The sequence below is a fragment of the Meriones unguiculatus genome, chromosome 2, assembly GCF_030254825.1.
Source record: "Meriones unguiculatus strain TT.TT164.6M chromosome 2, Bangor_MerUng_6.1, whole genome shotgun sequence".
Lineage (NCBI taxonomy): Eukaryota > Metazoa > Chordata > Mammalia > Rodentia > Muridae > Meriones > Meriones unguiculatus.
In genome coordinates this window covers 132,996,001-133,016,473 of record NC_083350.1, presented here as the reverse complement: position 1 = coordinate 133,016,473, position 20,473 = coordinate 132,996,001, and the positions used below count along the sequence as shown (strand labels likewise).

Genomic DNA, 20,473 nt, shown 5'->3' with positions numbered 1-20,473 from the left:
ATGTCTGTTCCGTAGTTTCCATTATCCAGTGTAAATTGGAAAAAAAAGGAACCTTCAGACTTCCTAACATCCTTTAAATTTTTCTCTTAAAAAATAACTTATTTCCAAATATTGGTGTTCGTTCACTGTGTGATTTGGACGGGGTAGGTGGAATAAAAGGGGGCACCTATCAAGCTGCTGCGGGCAGTCCTCTGTTCCTAAAACACAGTGTGATCAGGCAGGCAGCTCCCCGTGGGCTTTGAAACAGATGTGCCTGGGATCAAATTCCACAAAGATATCTTGGCCACTGGGGGGAAATGCATTGCTATGTTTGGGAGTGAAATGCCTCAAAGAAATAACAGAATCTTTCTCCTTTATTTCTCAGAAACATATTTTTCCAAGCCTGGACAGACCAGATTGAATTGCATTCTTACCATGAAATAACTGTGTGAACAATAGGGAAATACAGCTTTTAAATTATAAAGGATACAATGCTTCTTGAATATATAGATCTGGTTATCTAAAATCAGGTTTACCTGGTATGTTGTATCTCTGATGGTGTCTATACTGACTCAAGTTAATACTCTGATTTTCTTGTGTACTTTTTACACACTATCTGCAGTGCTTTTATAGTACCAACACAGTCTCGCTTCCCTCTGTGCTTGGATTCAGGCTCTTAAAAGACAGGGATGTTTGAGCAGCCCTGGGAAACATTAAGTATCATAGATGAGGGTGAAAGAGATGTAGTAGTGGTATTTACCGGTGTCCTGAGGGTCCTGAGATAGTTGTGTGAGGGTACTAGCAGAGTGTACCAAGCATGCAATCACTCAGTTGTAGCATGTGTCAATTTTCAATCAAAACTGATTGAAAACATGAAGGGTATGCATGTAATAAAATCCCAATATGACCGTGGGGGAGACATTTAAAATGTTGTTTATTTTTTCAATTCAAAATAAGGTGTATAAATAGCATTGGCTTTGATAAATTTCAGGATGATTAGGAATAAAGTTAAACATTAAGAAAGGCATATCTAAGGGATTAAAACTTACCAAATTGATGGTACATTAAGTGAAATATACTGATGTTTAACTGTGTCTGTTGTTTTCTTAGTTTAGTTACCGAAGGTTGGTGCATTAGTTAGTTTTCTATAATGTTTGACCATTTCTAAATAAAAATAATTATTTTAAACCAACTTATTGACGTTTTAGCTCAAAGGAAAAAAAAATGAGGCGTTGTGTCCTTATACTATCATGACATGAGAAAGGTAAAGAGAAATATTTTTTAAAGTTAATTTTTCTTCTTTTTATTATTACTCTGGATTCATAATAGCATGTGGAATAACCAAATAAATGACTATATTAATTACTGAACGCTAGAAATTATTTTTTTCTTTCATTTCAGCTCTCAGGAGAAGTAATTTTACAAATTGCCAGTGAACCAGTTTTGCCCTTCAGTGCCCTCGATATAGCCTTAGGAGTTCAAAACAGCCTTAAAGGTAATTTTTTTTTCTTTTAATTGTTGTAATTTTAATAAGTAGAAAAAGTTTTCAAATACTTTCCACAAGGACTAGATAGAATATCGAGTGTCCTAAAAGTTTTAGCCATGCTGTCTATGTTCCTTTGAGGGGAAAAATGAGAAGAGTTGAAAGATGGTTCAGCCACCTTGCAGACAGAAGTTAAGCAAATGTCTGTGGCAGAAGGCAGGTGTCAGAGCTGGATGGGTCTGACTGCTTCCATCACAGAGAAATGAGTCTCAATTCACAGTTCCCATTACTATTTACAGATTCACTGTGAGCTACTAGTTCAGGAATCCAACTTGCCACCACGACTGTATCTAACTCATTCATTCTGCACAAGGTAGAGTCCTAAGCTTCTCCCTTGGGACTGATTCCTATGGGCTGCCGTCTACATTCCTGGCTATGTTCGAAGGCAGTGGTGCAGCAACAAGGGGCTCAATTCCATAGCTTGTTTTCAGTCTCTCATACATAAATATAACTGCAGCATTCAGACCCCCACCTTTCAATTAAGTTCTTGCTTGTCTTAGTTAACTAAATACAAAGGGGGATACTGTGAGCAGAGTTGGCATCCTTTTTTCTGAGTGACACATCCTGCTATCAAATTGTCAATGATTCCGTGATAGAAACCACGCGATTGAAAAGAAATGCAGTAGTTTACGTACAGTTCTTAAAAATATTCTCTGACAACAGATTGAGCTCCAGAGCAAAAGATTTCCAGTAACTTGAAATTAAATGTATGTTTTAAATTAGGACTTATTATTTTTTAGAGAATTATCAAAGTTTGTTCATTTATTATTTGTTCACTTTGTTTGTTACTATATTGGATGGAAACAAACTATATTGTTGGCAGCAGCTTTTGTTTTTAACCTACTTGTTTACTATGTATGTAGTTTTCTTCTTCCATACTTCCAACAGGCCTCCATCACTCCAAGGTTGCTATGGCTACTGTTGCCACTTTGTTACCAGCTCTTATTTACTATTTCTAGACTACTTGGGGCTTAGAAACTGGGCACAGCCTCTTTCAAAACATAGTCTCTTACAAAATAAGCATAAAGCAGGTACAGAAAAATCAATAGTTCTGTGAATAATAATTTTCTCCAAGATTTTCTTTAATCAGTTTTGGTTTGTTCTAAGGTTCTTTTGCTTTTTCTTAGCATCCAAATTTATCTTTTATTAAATTCTGTTGGTATGGTAGATAGTACTTTAAACTTCAGTGGACAAAAAATGAGGCCTTTACATTATGCAAATCCTTGTCCATCTGTAAAGTCACTACAGTGCATGAAAAGGAATCTCATGTAGTATACTTGAAAACACCAGAAGTGTATAATAAAATTATAAAAAAGGTTCTTTCAGAGTCAGATTTTTCTATGATCAATGTATCTGCAAGAAAGAAAAGTAGAATTATACTTTTAAAAGGTTAAAGAAATTAAGCAAGTAAAAACAGAAGTGCTAACAAAACAATTTTAAATGCTGTTTGTTTTTTTTTTAACATCTGAGTTTATTTTAAAATGTTTTCAAATAGGTACAGTACATTATTATTATAAGTAACATTTTCATAATATAGGGTATGTCGGAGGCTCAAAAGGACCTATTAGTCATAGTTAGAATCATATTATTAATTAATTTTGGTGGGAAGTCAAAGACCCCTTTCAACATAAATCCCATCTTTTTCCCAAGAGAAGTAGTATGTTAGAAACTGTTTTTCATAAATGCCCTTGGATTCCACAGGGCCTTCTAAAATTATTTGTTAACTAATTTAAAACTTCACTAAATATATATATATATATATATATATATATATATATATATATATAATGCTTATCTCAAAATTCTAGAGGGAGAGGGCAGGGAAGAGAAAGCAAGTTTTGTCTCGTGTTGCTCAAACCTCAAGAAAACTGAGGAGCAGGCATTCATTATTGGATGAAACAATATGATCTCAACAAAAGCAGTTTTAGAGCAATGGGGTATGCATTTTGTTTTTTTTCTTTTTTTAAAGGATGGACATTTAGGAACCACCAATGACATGTGGTAGATAGAGTCAGGAAGGTTGGGATACTTTTGTTTTGATGAAGTGGTCTTCTGAGGAAGCAACATTTGTTTACAAAAGAAAGAGAGAATTAACTACTGGCCTGATTTTCTTGTGAAGGTGATACATTTAGTTTGAGCACTTTGCAATGTTAGGATGGGTGTTGGTATATTTGGAATATAGTAACAAAAGCTGCAGAGTAGACAAACCATAAGGACTTATTCATGGTGCCTAGAGCTGAGTAGCTTAAGATAGGTCCAGCAGATCCAGTACCTGCATCTTGTGCCCAGATGCTGGTGTTTTTCTCTAACTTCCCAAAGAAGAATGTGCATGAGAGGTTTCTGGGCCTCTTTTAAAAGGGTATGTGTCTCATACTTGAAGATTTCAGACTGATAACCTAGTCATTTTTTAAAGACCAGACTAGATAGAGTAATGCATTCTTCTGGGTGTTAGGATCACAACACTTGAACATAAAGAGTTCCAGACTGAAGTCAGAGTAGAGAAATTTATCCCTTAAGTACAAAGAAAGAATTAGAACATGTCACATGGTAAATGTGGTCATGTAAGCTCTTAACAAGTCTCTTTATTCATAAAGAATAATGTAACTGTGTAAGGACAATACGAGATGGGAATGCTGTGAAATGTGACAATTTCTTAGATAGCGTGGAGCTATCAGAAGAAATGTGTGATTTAATAAATATATAGCTAGTATTATAATTCAGCATAAGGATGCAATTTTATACCTTCAGATGGAGATGTAGGTATGGTTAAGAACAATTATTTTCCCTTAACCTAGCACAAGTTGATGATTGTTCTCTTAGAGAAAATGTGAGGCAACCACATTTCTTTCATAAATCCCATATTCATAAGAGCCTTCTGTAATGGAGATTCAGTGAAGTAGAGAAAGATATTTTTTGTTCTCATAATTTATGTATATTTAGTTCTTATAGATTTACACTGAAAAATACAATTTACTTTAATAGTATGTATTACCATTCAGTATCATATGGTTCATTGTACATTATATTTTTATTTATTATTTTTATATTAATTACAGTTTGTTTACTTTGTGTCCCAGCTGTAGCCCTCTCCCTCATTCCCTCCCAATCCCACACTCCCTCCCTCATCTCCTTCCTGCCCCTCTCTAAATCCACTGATGGGAGAGGTTCTCCTCCCCTTCCATCTGGTCCTAGCTTATCACGTCTCTTCAGTGCTGACTACAATGTCCTCTAATGTGGCCTAGCAAGCCTGCTCTTCCCTTGGGGAGAAGGTCAAAGAACCAGCCATTGAGTTCATGTCTGAGACAGTCCCTGTTCCCCTAACTAGGGAACCCAGTTGGATACTGAGCTGCGATGGGTTATATATGGGCAGGGGTTCTAGGTTATATCCATTCATGGTCCTTGGTTGGAGAAACAGTCTCAGAAAAGACACCTGGGCCCAGATAAATTTGGTCCTTATGGAGCTCCTGTCCTCTCCAGGTCATACTAACTTCCCCCTCTTTCATTTGATTCCCTGCACTCTGACAAAGGTTTGGTTATGAATCTCAGCATCTGCTTTGATACACTGCTAGGTATAGTCTTTCAGGGGCCCTCTGTGGTCGGCTCCTATCCTATTACGTGTTTTCTCCTATTTCCAATGTCTATCCCATTTGTCTAAGTGAGGATTGATCATCTTACCCCAGGTCCTCTTTCTTGTTTATACAGATTTTAGTATGTGCCTAGAAAAGATCATCCTGAGTGAGATATCACAGAAGCAGAAAAACACACATTGTATATACTCACTTATAAGCGGGTATTAGACCTATAAGATAGGAGAAAGATATTTCTATCTAAAGTTTGATAACAGTAGATAGCCGTCAGAAGCTTGGATGAGAGTCAGAAAGTGAGGCTTAACGTTGACAAGTTGCCATCTTACCAAATCCCAATATGTCAGCTTGTTCTCTAGGCTTTTGGCTTTCCATAGCTAGCAATAAGGACCTTCTTATACAGAGTTAATAAAATGTAACTGATAAAAAAAATAAATAAATAAAGGACCTTCTTTGCTTCCAGCGTGGGGAAGATAGCAAGGAAAAGTCTTATCACTGCTCTGAGCTATACGTCAGACAATTCTATTGCAGTTCTCTTGAGGACTAAGCATGAAGAGGACCACAGAGAACTTTACCCTTGTACTTCAGAAACTAAGAATTAAGTTGCCAAAACTTGACAAAAATTAACTCAGGAGTCATTATTTGTTCAGAGAGTGGGAAGTTACTTAGACATTTCTCATATTACTCTTCTAGGCCTAATCATCCACAGGACATGAGAGATGAAAGAATCAATTCCTGAGCAGGGAGACAAGCAATAGAATTAGGGTAGTGCCATGCAAATAAATCACTCTGAAGGTCAGTGAGATGGCTCAGTAAGAAACGAAGCTGAGGTCCTGAGCTCCATACTGCTGCTCATTCAGATCGCATGTCTATGCATTATTAGGAAATTATCTCTTCTATTCAAAGGGACTAGAACTTTTGTTGGATCTTACAATCAAAGCTAATAAAATACTTTGAGGTCACTTTAGACTTGAGAATGCCATCCTACTGAGTACTGTGTACTCAAGTTCTTTAATCTACCTTTAAGAGAACAATGTAACAACCAATATTACTTGCTTTAGATTTTCCATATAATCAACTTTTACAAGGTTTACATAGCTGAAATCTTAAATTATATGCTCTTCCCTACCCAAACCCAAAGAGCAATTTGTGTGTGTGTGTGTGTGTGTGTGTGTGTGTGTGTGTGTGAAAAAGTTCATAGGAAAAATGTCCTTAATAAGTGAATAACTGCCATAAATCTTGGACACAACATATGGATATCATTTGATAAACAATTTTTGTAGTACCCTGTTTTCTGGGTCATTTGTGGTCAGTTGGCATCGGTGTCTTAATCTCTTGTAAAACTGTGTACAGCACCCGTTATTTCTTACTCATATGGAATCTTTTGTTCTGTTCAATAAATGAAAACAAAGCTCATTGTTAGAGACATACAGACGGAGCTTGGAGAAAAAATATTCACAAGACAGCATTTAGGAAGGCACAGATTCAGTCTGCTACAGCAGATAAACAGGAATGATAGAAGACACAGGAATAATGGAAATCTGCCTTTGCCCTTGGTTAAATGACACATTTTGGACACTCTGGGATTATTATTGATACATTCAAACCAACACAATACTCACATGCTAGAACAAGAAAAATGACTTTCACAGTTGTTTTCTGATTTCCATACGTGGACCATTGCGAAACAGTGACCATACATTTACACACACAAAATAAATAAATGTGCAAAACTTGAACACTCTACATGTAGGCTACTTTAATAGCCCTCTCTGACAATTCTATTCAGGAGCATGCTATAACAGTAAGGAAAAACACAGCTAAGAGGCGAAACCCTGGTTATTCTGTGGGATTTCTTTCCACTTGAGGTTAGACCCTGCTGTCTATATATAGAAGCTTCCATGAGATCCTAGGTTTTGTGTGGGCTCAGCCAGGAGTGCCTGGCTTCCTGCTGTTTTGTTAGGCTGCCTCTGCTGCAGGTGAATAATTTGGAAAATCACTGTGATTTTCATTGTTTCAGGTCTCATGTGAAACTCCTTGGGTGTTCCTATAATTAAAAAGTATGAGGTCAGATTTCAGTTATCTATCTTACAATCTCAATCAAAGTAAAAAATGTAACAAAAAATAAGCTTAAAAGTCCTTTCACAAAGACTTGTGTTTAAATATTTGTTCAAAGAGCTGTAACTTGTAGCCTTCAATATAGTTTTTTTTAATTTTTTATTTTAGTTATCCTATATTAAAATGATGAAATATTAATTGCTTATGAACTTACACAAACCCATTCAATTTCTATTATAATACTGGTGATAGCTGCATTTTCAATATTATTTCAAGATGCTAATGTATAAATATGAGCATGAGGTCAACAGCTAAGACAGTAACTGATTTTGTCAACAACACTATACACTTCCCTGGCCTAAACATTTTTTGTAGCATGTTAAATGAAACATATATTTCCACTGCTTAATACTCGCTTAAACTGTTGATATATTTCTTATTTTGTTATGACAGCCAGCAGTGATTAGTCTCAAGTTCTAAATTATAGTGAAGAAGAAGAAGAAGAAAAAAAAGAGTGACCTTCAAGGCTGAACTATAAATACTGTTTCTCTTCACTTTGAGCAGTGTGAGAACTAAGGTCCCTGAAACCCAATTGCGTTTTCAGCACTGTAATTTTTACCCCTTGAAAATTGGCCATCTTGTTTATTTATGACACTAGTTTACGGTTACAGCCACCCATTCTCCACTGGTTCCCACAACCACCAGAAATAAGGATCATTTACCAGTGAATAATTTGTTTGAGTAGATTTACTGCATCTTTCCTGAAAGTGCATTTTGACTGAGTGACCTTGGCTCGTAATATTTTGGTCAATGACAGAGACAAAATAGAAACTGAATATTACATATTTATTTAGTGCATTTAAAGTTGGAGTGGAAATAGTGGCTGATAAGGTAAAGGATACACTTCAGAGGTGCTTTTGTGTGTTTTAATGGCTGCGTGTGTGTAACATGTATGTACAGGTGCACAGTGCACTCATGCCTGGAGACCAGAAAGACAAAGTTTGCTGCTTTTCTTTTGTTCCTCAGGCACTATCCATGTGTCTTTAAGACAAGGTCTCTCGGTAGCCTAGGATTGAGCAAGTAGGCTAAGACAGATGATCACTGAGTCCAGGGATCTGTGTGCCTTTTGCTCCACAACAGGGGAACTCTGAGTCTGTGCCACCACATCTAGCATTTCATGTGGGTGCTAGGGACTGAACTCAGTTCCTCATGTTTACAAAGCAAGTGCTGTAATGACACAGACATTTCCACCAGATCCCGTAGATGTACTTTTGTTAAAGAAAGATCAGTCTAAAACATTATCCTAAAAGGAGATGGTACTCCTATGCCCCTCCTGCAGTCCACTGATAGGGGAGGTCCTCTTCCCCTTCTATCTGACCCTAGCTTATCAGGTCTCATCAGGACTGGATGCTAGTCTTCCTCTGTGGCCTGGTAAGGCTGTATCACCCTCAAGTGGAGGTGATCAATGAGCCAGCCACTGAGTTCATGTCATAGACAATCTCTGTTCCCCTTACTAGGGACCCCTTTTTGAGACTGAGATGCCATGGGCTACATCTGAGAAGGGGTTCTAGGTTATCTTCATGCATGGTCCTTGGCTGGAGTGTCAGTCTCTTCAAAGAACCTTGGGCCCATTATTATTTTTTTTTTGGTTCTGTTGGTCTGAAAGGCTCCACTCACATGGGTTTGAAGCAAATGCAGAGACTCACAGCCAAACCTCCAGCAGAACACAAGGAGTCTTATGAAAGAAGGGTGGGATAGAAAGACCCAGAGGAGACAGGAGTTCCACAAGGAGACCAACAAAGGTAAAATATCTCAGCCAAGGTTGTCCTGAAGAGACTGATATACCAACCAAAGACCGTGTATTCAGAGGACCTAGACCCCCTGCTCAGATGTCGCTGATAGGAAGCTCGTGTGGGGACCCAAGTAAGGGGAGTAGGGTCTGACACTGTTATTAACTTGCCTGCTCTTTCATTACTTCCCCCTGGCCATGTGGCCTTATCAGGCCATCAAGGAAGCAGAATCAGGCAGTCCTGATGAGACTTGATAAGCTATGGCCACATGGTAGATGAGAACTCCCACTTTCAGTGGGCTAGGGGAAAGGGATAGGGGAGTAAGGGAGTGAGGGCAGGCCTGGGAGGACATGAGGTACAGGGCTACAATAGGAATATAAAATGAATAAACTGTAAAAAATAAAAAAAATTTAAAAAGGAGATGGCACTTGATTGTGGCTGCTGAGATAGGCCTCAAAGAAAAAAGTCTTAGAGTAGGTTTATGCTTAAGAACCTGCAAACTGATGAGAGATCAAATAACTAATAATCTCATTCAGACATTGTTTCTCAGTTTTACCATACTTAACATATAAAGCAGCACTTTACAATAATGAGTACGGAGTTGTGATGCCTACTCTTTTTCTTTGTTAGAAGCCTGAATGTTAATAATTTAAAGTTATTATAAAAATCACATGAGACCAAATAGGCAGAAGTAATTCCCATTTGATCTGGCTAGGTACACATTTATTTAGTGCAAGCCAGACTTAGCAGGAAATATAATTTTGAGCTCTGTGGCTTATTACCACCTTTGGATTGTCTCACTAAATTTAAACACGGTTGGCATCCTTCCCCCATGTCCTTTGAATAACTGACAATGCTGATTTGATGAGACTTTTGTTGTTGTTTTTGTTAGCTTTGATTGTGTGTTGATGTCATTTACTGCATTTGGGAAAAAGATGGGTGAAAATTTTCAAGGTTGAAGGTGCAGAGCGACCAGGATTTAGAGTCCTGGTATATTTGTAGTTTCAATTTTTAAATGTCACAAGCAATGGAGACCCATCTAATGTGTTTAATTTTTTTTTCTCAGTAATATAAAATGAATGTCCCAATTGGCAAAATTAAGTTCTGTGCCAAAAAAATGGCATGATTCTTGTTCTCTGACCATCTGTCTCCAACTTGGTTTTAATTACCACTAGCCACAGCTCTGGGAAGACAGACACATGGGGAGCCATCCATGCATTGCCCACCTAGTTCTGTGAACCCTCCTTGAAGTCCTCGGTAGTCTCAATTCCAATCATTCCAAAACGAATTTTACTTTCTTTCCATAGGCATTTTGGCTCATGCTAGATCTCCAGCAGTCTGCTCAGAACAGGAGTGTCTGAAAATGCACTATTTATGTGCTAAGTACTTCAGAGCGTATTCCTCTAGTCTTGCTCGGTCACCTGAAACAGTTGAGAAAATATTGGTCATCTTTTCACGTACATTTCTAAAAACAGATTTAGCCTTAATCCTCACTATTTACATATGAATTCTTATGATATGACTATACAAAGAGTATAGTCAACTTATTGATAAGCAATGCCCATTCCAATGAAAAATTTGAAAGAAGTGGTCCACTAAAAGAATCTCATCAGTAACAGAAGTTACACTGTTGGTGTTGGCCTGTCAAGACAGAGTTCTCCTTCCAATGGTTTCATTTTTTTTTAATTCATTGGTTCTGTATGTTTGTTTGTTTGCTTGCTGGTTTTTGAAATAATTTTCTTCTGATAATTGTTATCCTATGTTCATGGATCTTTTCATATTCCTTGGAATTATACTTTTATTTTGTTTATCACTTGATGCACATTTTGATGCTAGTCACTCAACTTCATTCGTCATGGTCTTTTCCTTCCTCAAGGCCTTATTCAAGTGTGTGCTCCCAGTGTTGTTATTTTTTTAATTTTATTTTATTTATATATTTATTAGAATTTACTTACTTGTATCCCCACTACAGCCTGCTCCCTTGTCTCCTCCCAGTCCCACCTACCCTCCCTTTTCTCCCTAGTTTCTATACCCTTTCCCTAGTTTCCTGATAGGGGAGGAAGTCCTCCTCTTCCATCAGACCCTACCTTATCAGGTGTCATCAGAACTGGCTGCATCATCTTCCTCTGTGGCCTGGCAAGGCTGCACCCTGCAGGGAGAGGTGGCCAGAGAGCCTGCCACTGAATCCAAGTCAGGGACAGCCCCTATACCCCTTACTAGGGAACCTACTTGGAAACTGAGCAGCCAATGGGCTTTCTTTGAGCAGGGGTCTAGGTCCTCTCCATGCATGGTCCTTAGTTGGAGTATCAGTCTCTGTAGGACACCCTGGGCCCAGGTATTTTGGCTATGTTGTTCTCCTTGTGGAGTTCCTGTCCTCTCACAGGTTTTTCTATCTTCCTCTTCTTCCATAAGGACTTGGGAACTCTGGTCAAGGTTTGGCTATGAGTCTCAATATCTTCTACAATACCCTGTTGGGTAGTCTTTCAGAGGTCCTCTGTGGAAGGCTCCTGTCCTGTTCCTTGTCTTCTCCTACTTCTGATGTCTATCCTATTTGCCCTTCTGAATGAGGATTAAACATCTTCCCCTCGGTCTTCCTTGTAGTTTAGCTTCTTTAGGGCTATAGATTTTGGTATGTTTATCCTATAATATAGGGCTAATATCCACTTATAAGTGAGTATATATCATTTGTGTCTTTCTGCTTCTGGGTTACCTCACTCAGGATGACCTTTTCTAGTTCCCCCTATTTGCCTACAAATTTCATGATTTACTTGTTTTTAATTTCTGAGTAGTATTCCATTGTGGAAATGTACCACACTTTCTTTATCCATTCCTCCCCTGGGAGAAATCTAGGTTGTTTCCAGATTCTGGCTATTGCAAACAGAGCTGCTATGAATATGGTTGAGCAAATGTTCTTATTGAATGAAAGGAGAATCTTTTGGGTATATGCCTCAGAGTGGTATAGCTGGATCTTGACTTAGCACTTTTTCTAATTGTCTGAGAAAGCTCCACATTGATTTCCAAAGTAGTTGTACAAGTTAACATTCCCACCAGCAATGGAGGAGGGTTCCCCTTTCTCTACATCCTCTCCAGCATGTGTTGTCACTTGAGTTTTTTATCTTAGCCATTCTGATGGGGGTAAGGTGAAATTTCAGGGTCATTTTTACTTATATTTTCCTGATGACTAAGGACGTTGAGCATTTCTTTAAGTGTTTCTCTGCCATTCAGAAATTCTCTGTTGAGAATTCTCTGTTTAGCTTTCTACCCCATTTTTTAATTGGATTACTTGGTTTGTTGGTGTTTAACTTCTTCAGTTCTTTATATATACTGGATACTATTCCTCTATAAGATAAAGGGTTGGTGAAGATCTCTTCCCAGTCTGTCATTTTGCTCTGATGACAGTATCCTTTGCTTTACAGAAGCTTTTCAGTTTCATGAGATCCCATTTATTGATTGTTGCTCTTAGAGCCTGTGCTGTTGGTGTTCTGTTCAGGAAGTTGTCTCCTGTGCCAATTAGTTCTAGGCTGTTCCCCACTTTTTTTTCCAACTGATTTAGAGTATATGGTTTTATGTTGAGGTCCTTGATCCACTTGGACCTTAGTTTTGTGCAGGGTGATAAGTATGGATCTATTTGAATTTTTCTACATGTTGACATCCAGTTATATCAGCACCATTTGTTCAAAATGCTACCTTTCTTCCATTGTATGGTTTTGGCTTCTTTGTAAAAAATCAAGGATCGTAGGTGTGTGGGTCTATTTCTGGGTCTTCTATTTGATTCAAATTTATCAGAAGATGGAAAGATCTCCCATGCTCATGGATCAGTAGGATTAATATAGTGGAAATGGCCATTCTGCCAAAAGCAATCTACAGATTCAATGCAATTCCCATCAAACCTCCAACACTGTTCTTTACAGATCTTGAAAAAACAATTCTCAATTTCATATGAAAAAAACAAAACAAAACAAAAAAATCCAGAATTGCTGAAACAATCCTGTACAACAGCAGATCTTCTGGAGGTTTCTCCATCCTTGATCTCAAGGTGTACTCCCGAGCAATAGTAATAAAAGCTACATGGTAGTGGAAGAGAAACAGACCGATAGCTCCCTCTGTTGTTAACTGCTGCTCAGAGCTGACAATGCAGTAACTAAAATGGAATGCTTACTTACTATTTTCCTTACTTTCCCATTATAATATTGGTCCTAATGTATTAACATTTTTCCTGAATATATTTTTAATCTAAAACTCCATGCCTATGAAGTTAGAAAAAAATGTCAGCCTATTACTCTATGCATTTTGATTCAATGGCATGTTTTAAAAATATTTTGTTCATTTGGTTGCCTTTGTTGTTTTGTAGGTTTGCTTGACATGCTTGCTTAAGGCCCCAGATTTGTTTGCCAGCAAAGATCATTATTCTTATTTTCACATGTAATACAACATAAGGACCTGCCCTTATTTTTAGCAATTTTATTTAAACTTTGAGTTTTCTTTTTTGAGTTAGCCAATGAATAATTAAACTTGCATACACTGGTAAATATTCAGGTTCAAATTTCTACCTGAGGTGGATAATGATAAGAATGGATAGTATGTAAATATAGTTCATTTCAGAAAGTTGTGGATGCAGAAAAGACATCTCAGTGGCCAAGAGTACGACTTGCAGCTCTTGTAAAATGCCCAGGTTCAGCTTGCAGAACCCACATGATAGCTCAAAACTGTTTTTAGCTCCAGCTCCAGGGAATCTGTATCCTCTTTTGGGCTTCATTAGTCCCTAGGACTTATGTGATACACACACTTATATGTAAGCAAAATATTCATGCCCGCAAAATAAATACATCTGTTTAAAAGAACAAAAATGGGAGAGGAGGAGGGAGGGAGCCACGGGGGGAAACAAAGTGAATAAAGTGTAATTAATTAAAATTAAAAAATGGAAAAAATATATAAAAAATAAACATAAAAAGGAACAAAAGTATTAGCTCCTTCTTCCAAAGCTACCAATAGTGAGATCTATACACCCAAACATTGCATAGTGTTGACAGCAGCAGTGAGATGCAGAAAGGGATCAGGCTTCATTTTTTGTATGAGGCAGGCAGGGATCAGGGCAGAGCTCACTCCATGTAATGTTAGATGTATTAGTTATTTTCTGTTGCGATAAAATATTATCACTGAGGCAGCTTATAGAAGAAAGCGTTATGTTTTGCTTAAGGTTACATAAGGAGAGGCGCAGGGAGACATGGCAACAGGCAGTCAGAGCCAAGATTTCAGAGATCACCTCTTCAACAGCAAGCCCAAAGCAGAGAAAACAAACTGTAAGTGGGGCTGGACTACACACTCTGAAAGTCCATTCCCAGTGGCATGCTTCTTGCAAGCAAGGCTCCATCTCCTAAAGGCTTCAGCACCTCAAACAAGACCAGGTGTTTAAGTGCAGTGAACCAATTGGGGATAGTTCTCACTGAGATCTCCACAAGGGGAAAGCTAACTCCACACAGTGCTGGGGAAAGCGTGTTCATATAGCTTTGGGAACATGAACCACATCATGTACTCTTAAGGTCAGAGCTCAGTCCATGGAGTGATGGGGATACAGATCACTCCACATGTTTGCAACCCAGAACTGCTATAACACTGCAGAATGAAGACTGCCCTGGTTACCTGGACTGTAAGAAAGCTTTGCACTCAAGATTACAGTGCCAGTGTCTGATCCTTTCCAAGGACACTTTTGTCATCTTTGCCAAGATGTTACATGCGTTCAGTCTAGCCATAGTTACCCGTAGTATACTCGTGGTATATATGTTTCTATATGCACTGTAAAGTCAAGGCTTTAGCTCCCACACATCTTTCTTTACCTGAGTGCTGTTTAAGGTGTTTACGGAACCAGCTGAGATGATACATTTTGGTTCCTACTGAAGAAGACAACATGGGAGATAGAAAATGTAACATAATAAAGAGCTGTTGTTCCCTTGGCTGACATCATGGCGGCAATTTCTTTTCTTCCCTTTAGTGACTCCATGAGATATTTTTAAGCTGACATTAAGTAGCATTATTTTCTTCCAAATAATTTCCTATTCTGCTTTTAACCACTGAATTACACCAAGCATAAGTCAGTTAGTATGTGTATGTGTGTGTTTTCTATACATCAGTGAAGACTAAGCTGTGACTGTGTGACTGTTAGCACCTTTAAAACTGTGAGAAGCTCATGCATACAACAGCAGGCTCTGTGAAATGCTAATAAATAAAAACTGCTGTGCTTGTTGTATGTAAAAAAAATGTAGCTTTTGAGTGCAACTGGTACAAATTCCTCACATTATAAAAGCACATGGAATGGGTTTTAAAACTAGGTTCACAAAATAGAACAAAATCATACAAAAGTACAAATAAGGTAATATCTAAAACTATTTGGACTATGACACCCCAAGAAGCCACAAAGGTAGAAAGTAAAATCAGTCTTTGAATTAGGACAGAGTTATACTTGTCAGAGTTTGGAAAGCAGATAAATACACAGTGGTTTATACCAGTCAAAGACCTCAAGCTATAAAGTAGCTTGGGCTTGTGGGAATCTCAAATGCAGACCTAGCTGCTGTCATGTCAGCACAGGTAGAGACTCAGTGGCCAGTGTCTGCACTGTATTTGATGTTGGATCTTGATGTCTTATGTGCATAGGAAATGTATCAGGTACTTGGAACTTCAGACCTACTATGGGAAGGTATTTGGGAGATCCAGCATAAAGAATCTTCATGAGTAATAAGCTCTCTGAGAAGGAACTGGGCACTCCTGAGATCCCAGTACAAAGATTATTTTGTACTGTGCTGAGTTCCCCTAATGCACTACGCATGACACCAGTCAAGAGCAATGTGTATGAACTGCCAGGGTTAGATCAAATTTGAAACTCAGCTTAAAAGATGTTGTCTGTCTTGGACAGATAGATTTGCCAGGTCTCTGCACCTGTCAGTGCACTCTATAGAACTGCCTCAGGAGCCACACTCTAGTTAGGGAAGAATGCCATAGGTTGCTGATTGTCTAGATTTGCAGCAGAGTCCCTAAGTGGAAAGAGTCTGTCTTCTACAGCAAGTCAACATTGCTGTTTAAAACAGAAATCTTTCTGAAGTAATTCGCTATGTAGAAACTGCTGGAAATTTCAAGTCATTTGACATGACCTAATGTTTTAGGTATATGTCTCCAAATTTCTCTTTTTTGGCTTCTGTACATGATCCACAAAAGGCATCAGTGGCCTTTACATGCAATGATTTTACATAATGTTGGAACTGCATGTTTATGATCACTAGCCCACTTCAAACTAAGTCACATTAATAAAATTATTAATCTCATGTGTCTTTGCATATTTTTAGCAGTGACATATCCATGCATGAATAATTACTTTTTAAGAACTTTATAACTCCATTAATTTTATTCTGAAATGAAAGGAAAAGAAGTGTTTTCCATTTGAAGTGTAGAGATTTAAATGTCTGGAATACACAATTTTGGCAGAAAGTCTTAAATATTATGTACTATATCAGGCCTACTTTCAACATCTAGAAAATAAAACAGTATTTTTTACCGAGTTCCAAAAATGTACTAATGGTTGGCTTTCACCAGAAGCAAAGATGTGACAATCATTTTTAAAGGTTGACTTTTGCATTTCTTTACCCCACAAAAATCCTTTCCTTTCCTCACAGTGGTTTGTGAGGCTAGCATTTGGTAAGGCCACATGGCTGTAGAGTCAGACATCCCAGAATGGAACTGATATTTTCTTAAAGTGTGAATAAGGAGGCCTGTGACACTGGGGGCCAGGGATCTGGAAAGTTTTGGAGAGAAAACAACTTTGAGATTATACTCAGGGAATTGTAATAACACTTGTTTTTCTCGCTTCCTTTCAAAAATAAGTTGTAGGTAGTACATTTTAGTTTGTACACAATAAAAACAACTGATTTATAATGGTCCATGCATTTAGAAAATGAAATGACCATTTTCCTTAAGGGAGGCGAGGGACAGTCAGAAAATAATTTACTCAAGATCATATTGGTAATATTTATGTTGATACAATTGCTATCTTTATTGATATCAAATACTTGGTTTGGTTTGTAGAACTCAAGTATAAAACTTTAAGATAATTTTAACCTCCTCTCTAAGAAATCTCTTGTTTCCAGTTAACAGTTTTTCATCAAATGTAGGTATTATATGTTAAGCATGAACTGATAACATCCACAAACATTCTTGCATTCTCAGACATTTTAGGCCTTGAGTGAAATTCACAGTGTTTTCAGGAGATCTATAGAGGATATTTTGATCCAACTTCATATTACTTAACTGATTATTAACTTAAGATAATTTCATCTTTTTATGTTTCTTTTACAGCTATAATTTATTTAAATTCAATTATAGAAATTAAAGGAAACATTCTTTAAATGGTTGTTATACACCAAACATATCCCAGACTGATTTTGTAGCCACTGTGCAATGCAGCAATATATTACAAAGAAGACATTCTCTTATAAGTCAACAGTCAACCACTGTTCGTTTGCTTTTACTAAATGATTATGGTGGAACAGCTGTTTCACTAGCTCCCACAGACATGGACAAAAATACACTGTATTTTCCTATAGGAGTTTCCTTTCTACAGAGAAACACAGACATATTGAGAAAAAAAGTTACCAGTTTGGATTCTATGATAAGACTATCGTAAGATAAGGTGTCCTGGTGGTTCCTTCACTAAACGACACATCTGGTGCAACTTTAAGTACCAGGAAAATGACCGCAACTAAGTAGACAAATGTTTCTCTGTAATACAGCTAACATTCTCATGTAGATCCAAAAACCATAGAAGATCACTTCATCCCTGATCGGAAGTTTCAGAGAGACGGGCATTTCATTCTGGGTCTGATTGAAAGGTAATAACAAGCTCAAATCAATTGAGAGGGAAATGGCAGCTGGGATTCCTTGAAGCATAATTCATACATCAAAAATATTGGGCAAGCATTACATGCCGGGTTGCTTCTCGATCTGTGACCTCTGGCCCTGGAAATAATCTCTGCAGTGTGTCAGGCAGATTACCACTCTTGGGTATTTTCTGGAACTAACTGGTTCAAAAGCTGCCAGTTCTCTGCATTTGCAGTAACATAAAAGATAAATTCATTTAAAGCTAAATAAGAGGGAATAGCATCGTTTGTCTCACTTGATTCTGTAGTAATTCTTTCACTTCTGCAGTGGATGTTAGATCAGAACAGATTTTTCTTTCTTAAGTGGAAGAATCTCAGAGATGTCGAGCTTATTTTTTTCTTTGCTCACTCTTTCTATTTAAATGATAACTAAATGTGCCTTGTCTGTTTCCTTTCTTCTTTGTGCAAAGACACTCTGAGTATTTTATGTGGTAGCCTTGGTGGAATCATTACAATTTAAGAAGAGGCACGTCATCCTAAAATCCTAATAAATTATTTGGGATTCAATTTTCAAAATGCAGAAAATTCCATCCTCATGATATGCTGTGAAATCAAACACAGAACCTAACCAGTGTAGAATGCACAGTGAAAAAAGAACGTCCCCAAATTCTGTGACTCCTGCCGTTGAATGTACCATATCCTCATTTGTGAACAATTTACCTGAAAATTATCTACAACTCGCAAAAATTTGCTTCTATACAGTCTTTAACTACATCTGTAAATACACAATCTTTACAATTTTTAGTGAATTAATGAATTATACCTGTATTATTTTTCCTTGCTTTTTTATTTATTTATTTATTTATTTATTTTGCTGGTGTGATGGCTCAACCAATTTAGGCGCTTGTTGCCAAGCCTGATGATTTGAGTTGCGTCTTGCATCATGATTTGATATGGAAGGAAAGAACTGATTTCTTTATTTTATTTTATTTTTTATTAATTACACTTTATTTACTTTGTATCCTCTCTGTAGTTCCCTCTTTCCTCCCCTCGCAATCTCTCCCTTACTCCTCCTTTTTCACTCATGACCCTCCCCAAGTCTACTGGTAGGGGAGGTCTTGAAAGAACTGATTTCTACAAATTGTCTTCTGAGCTATGCACACTCAAATACATTAAATAAAAATTTATTATTTGACCATTTTACATATGCTTATAATTTAATTATATTCAATCCTATTACACTCTCTTATTTTTTCCAATTCTATCTGATTAAAAAAAGAGACACAAAAAATAGTAGGATTTGTGGAATTATTTCTTTCACTTGATGCTATACCATTTTGGAATTCTACAAACATACTTTATGGAATCTACTTTGCTTATTTAGTCATTACTGAGTGTACACATTCAAATACACTCTCAAGATCATGATAGCAGTTAGTAATTTCCTTTTTTTATTGTAGAAAATTTATTCATTATTTATTTATTTTATACAATTTACATCCTAATTGGAGCTCCCTCCCTCCTCTTCTCCTGGTCCCACCCTCACTCTCTCTTTTCTCTATCCCTCCTTTCCTATTCCTCAGAGAAGGGGAGTCCCCAACTACCCACCAACCCATCTCGACACATCAAGTCACATCAGGACTGAGCACATGCTCTTCTGCTGGGGAAAGGGATTGAAAAAAAAATGCAAAAGATTCCATGCCAGAGACAGCCACTGCTTCCTGTACTAGGGGACCCACATGAGGACTTTTCTGAAAGTGGTATTTTATGACCTAACTCTGTAACTCCCACAACATCAGTTTAGGCTCCTGAGGTCATGTGACTGGAAGTAACTCTGCCCTGCCATTTTGACTTTTATTTGTTTGTTTGTTTGTTTATCTATTTATTTGGAGTTAGATGTCTTGAGTCTCCTAATAGTAACAGGATCTGTTGTCCTACAAAGACTGTTTACACTGGTGGAATATGTAGACTATGATCATAGAATTCTTTGCTCATAAGATTCTAAAAGACATGTATTCAAACATGGTTTCAAATCACATCTGCTTACCTGCAGGGAAGTACTTGACATACATTAATTGTTTGATCCTCATGAAAATGCTAGGTAATGTTACAACATTTATAGCAACCTAGCAATAGGTAATGCTACCACCTTTATATGACAGTTAAGGTTTCAGAGGGCCAGGCATGGTACAACTATCACATAGACACCAGATGGTAAAGAGCATTGCAGCAGAGTCCAGGTCCACTTTAATACTAGACACGGCTTTTCTCTTGGACAAACGATGGATTTGTGGATGCTTTGCTACCACCATTAATATAAAAATGAATTCTGATAAACTGTGCAACAAGTGGAAAATGAAGCAGAGGGCTGCAGTTTAGAAACAAACTAAAGAAAGGTATCAGCACATGCTGCAATTTCTAGTACACTGAAAAGTCAAACGTATATATCAAATATGCACTGTGAAAAAGCTCTACTAAAGAAAATAGAGTCCCAAGGCATGTAGTCACATATATTACATCTTTTTTCCTTTTTTAAATTAAATTTTTATTTTTTATGTTAATTAAATTTTTATTTATTTTTATTTTTATTATTAGTTACATTTTATTGATTCTGTATCCCAGCTGTATCCTGCTCCCTCATTCCCTCCCAAACCCTCC

The 20,473-nt window shown here is 37.3% G+C and overlaps 1 protein-coding gene across 3 annotated transcripts in view; it reads left to right on the top strand.

Annotated features, from left to right (window-relative positions):
* Naaladl2 (N-acetylated alpha-linked acidic dipeptidase like 2) overlaps positions 1–20,473 on the top strand; it is a 1,327,651-nt gene that overhangs the window by 1,263,334 nt on the left and 43,844 nt on the right. For all 3 annotated transcript variants that reach the window (XM_060378133.1, XM_060378134.1, XM_060378132.1), the window contains one exon: positions 1,381–1,474. In XM_060378133.1, coding sequence (XP_060234116.1) covers positions 1,381–1,474 — 94 coding nt within the window. The remainder of the gene's footprint in view (positions 1–1,380; positions 1,475–20,473) is intronic.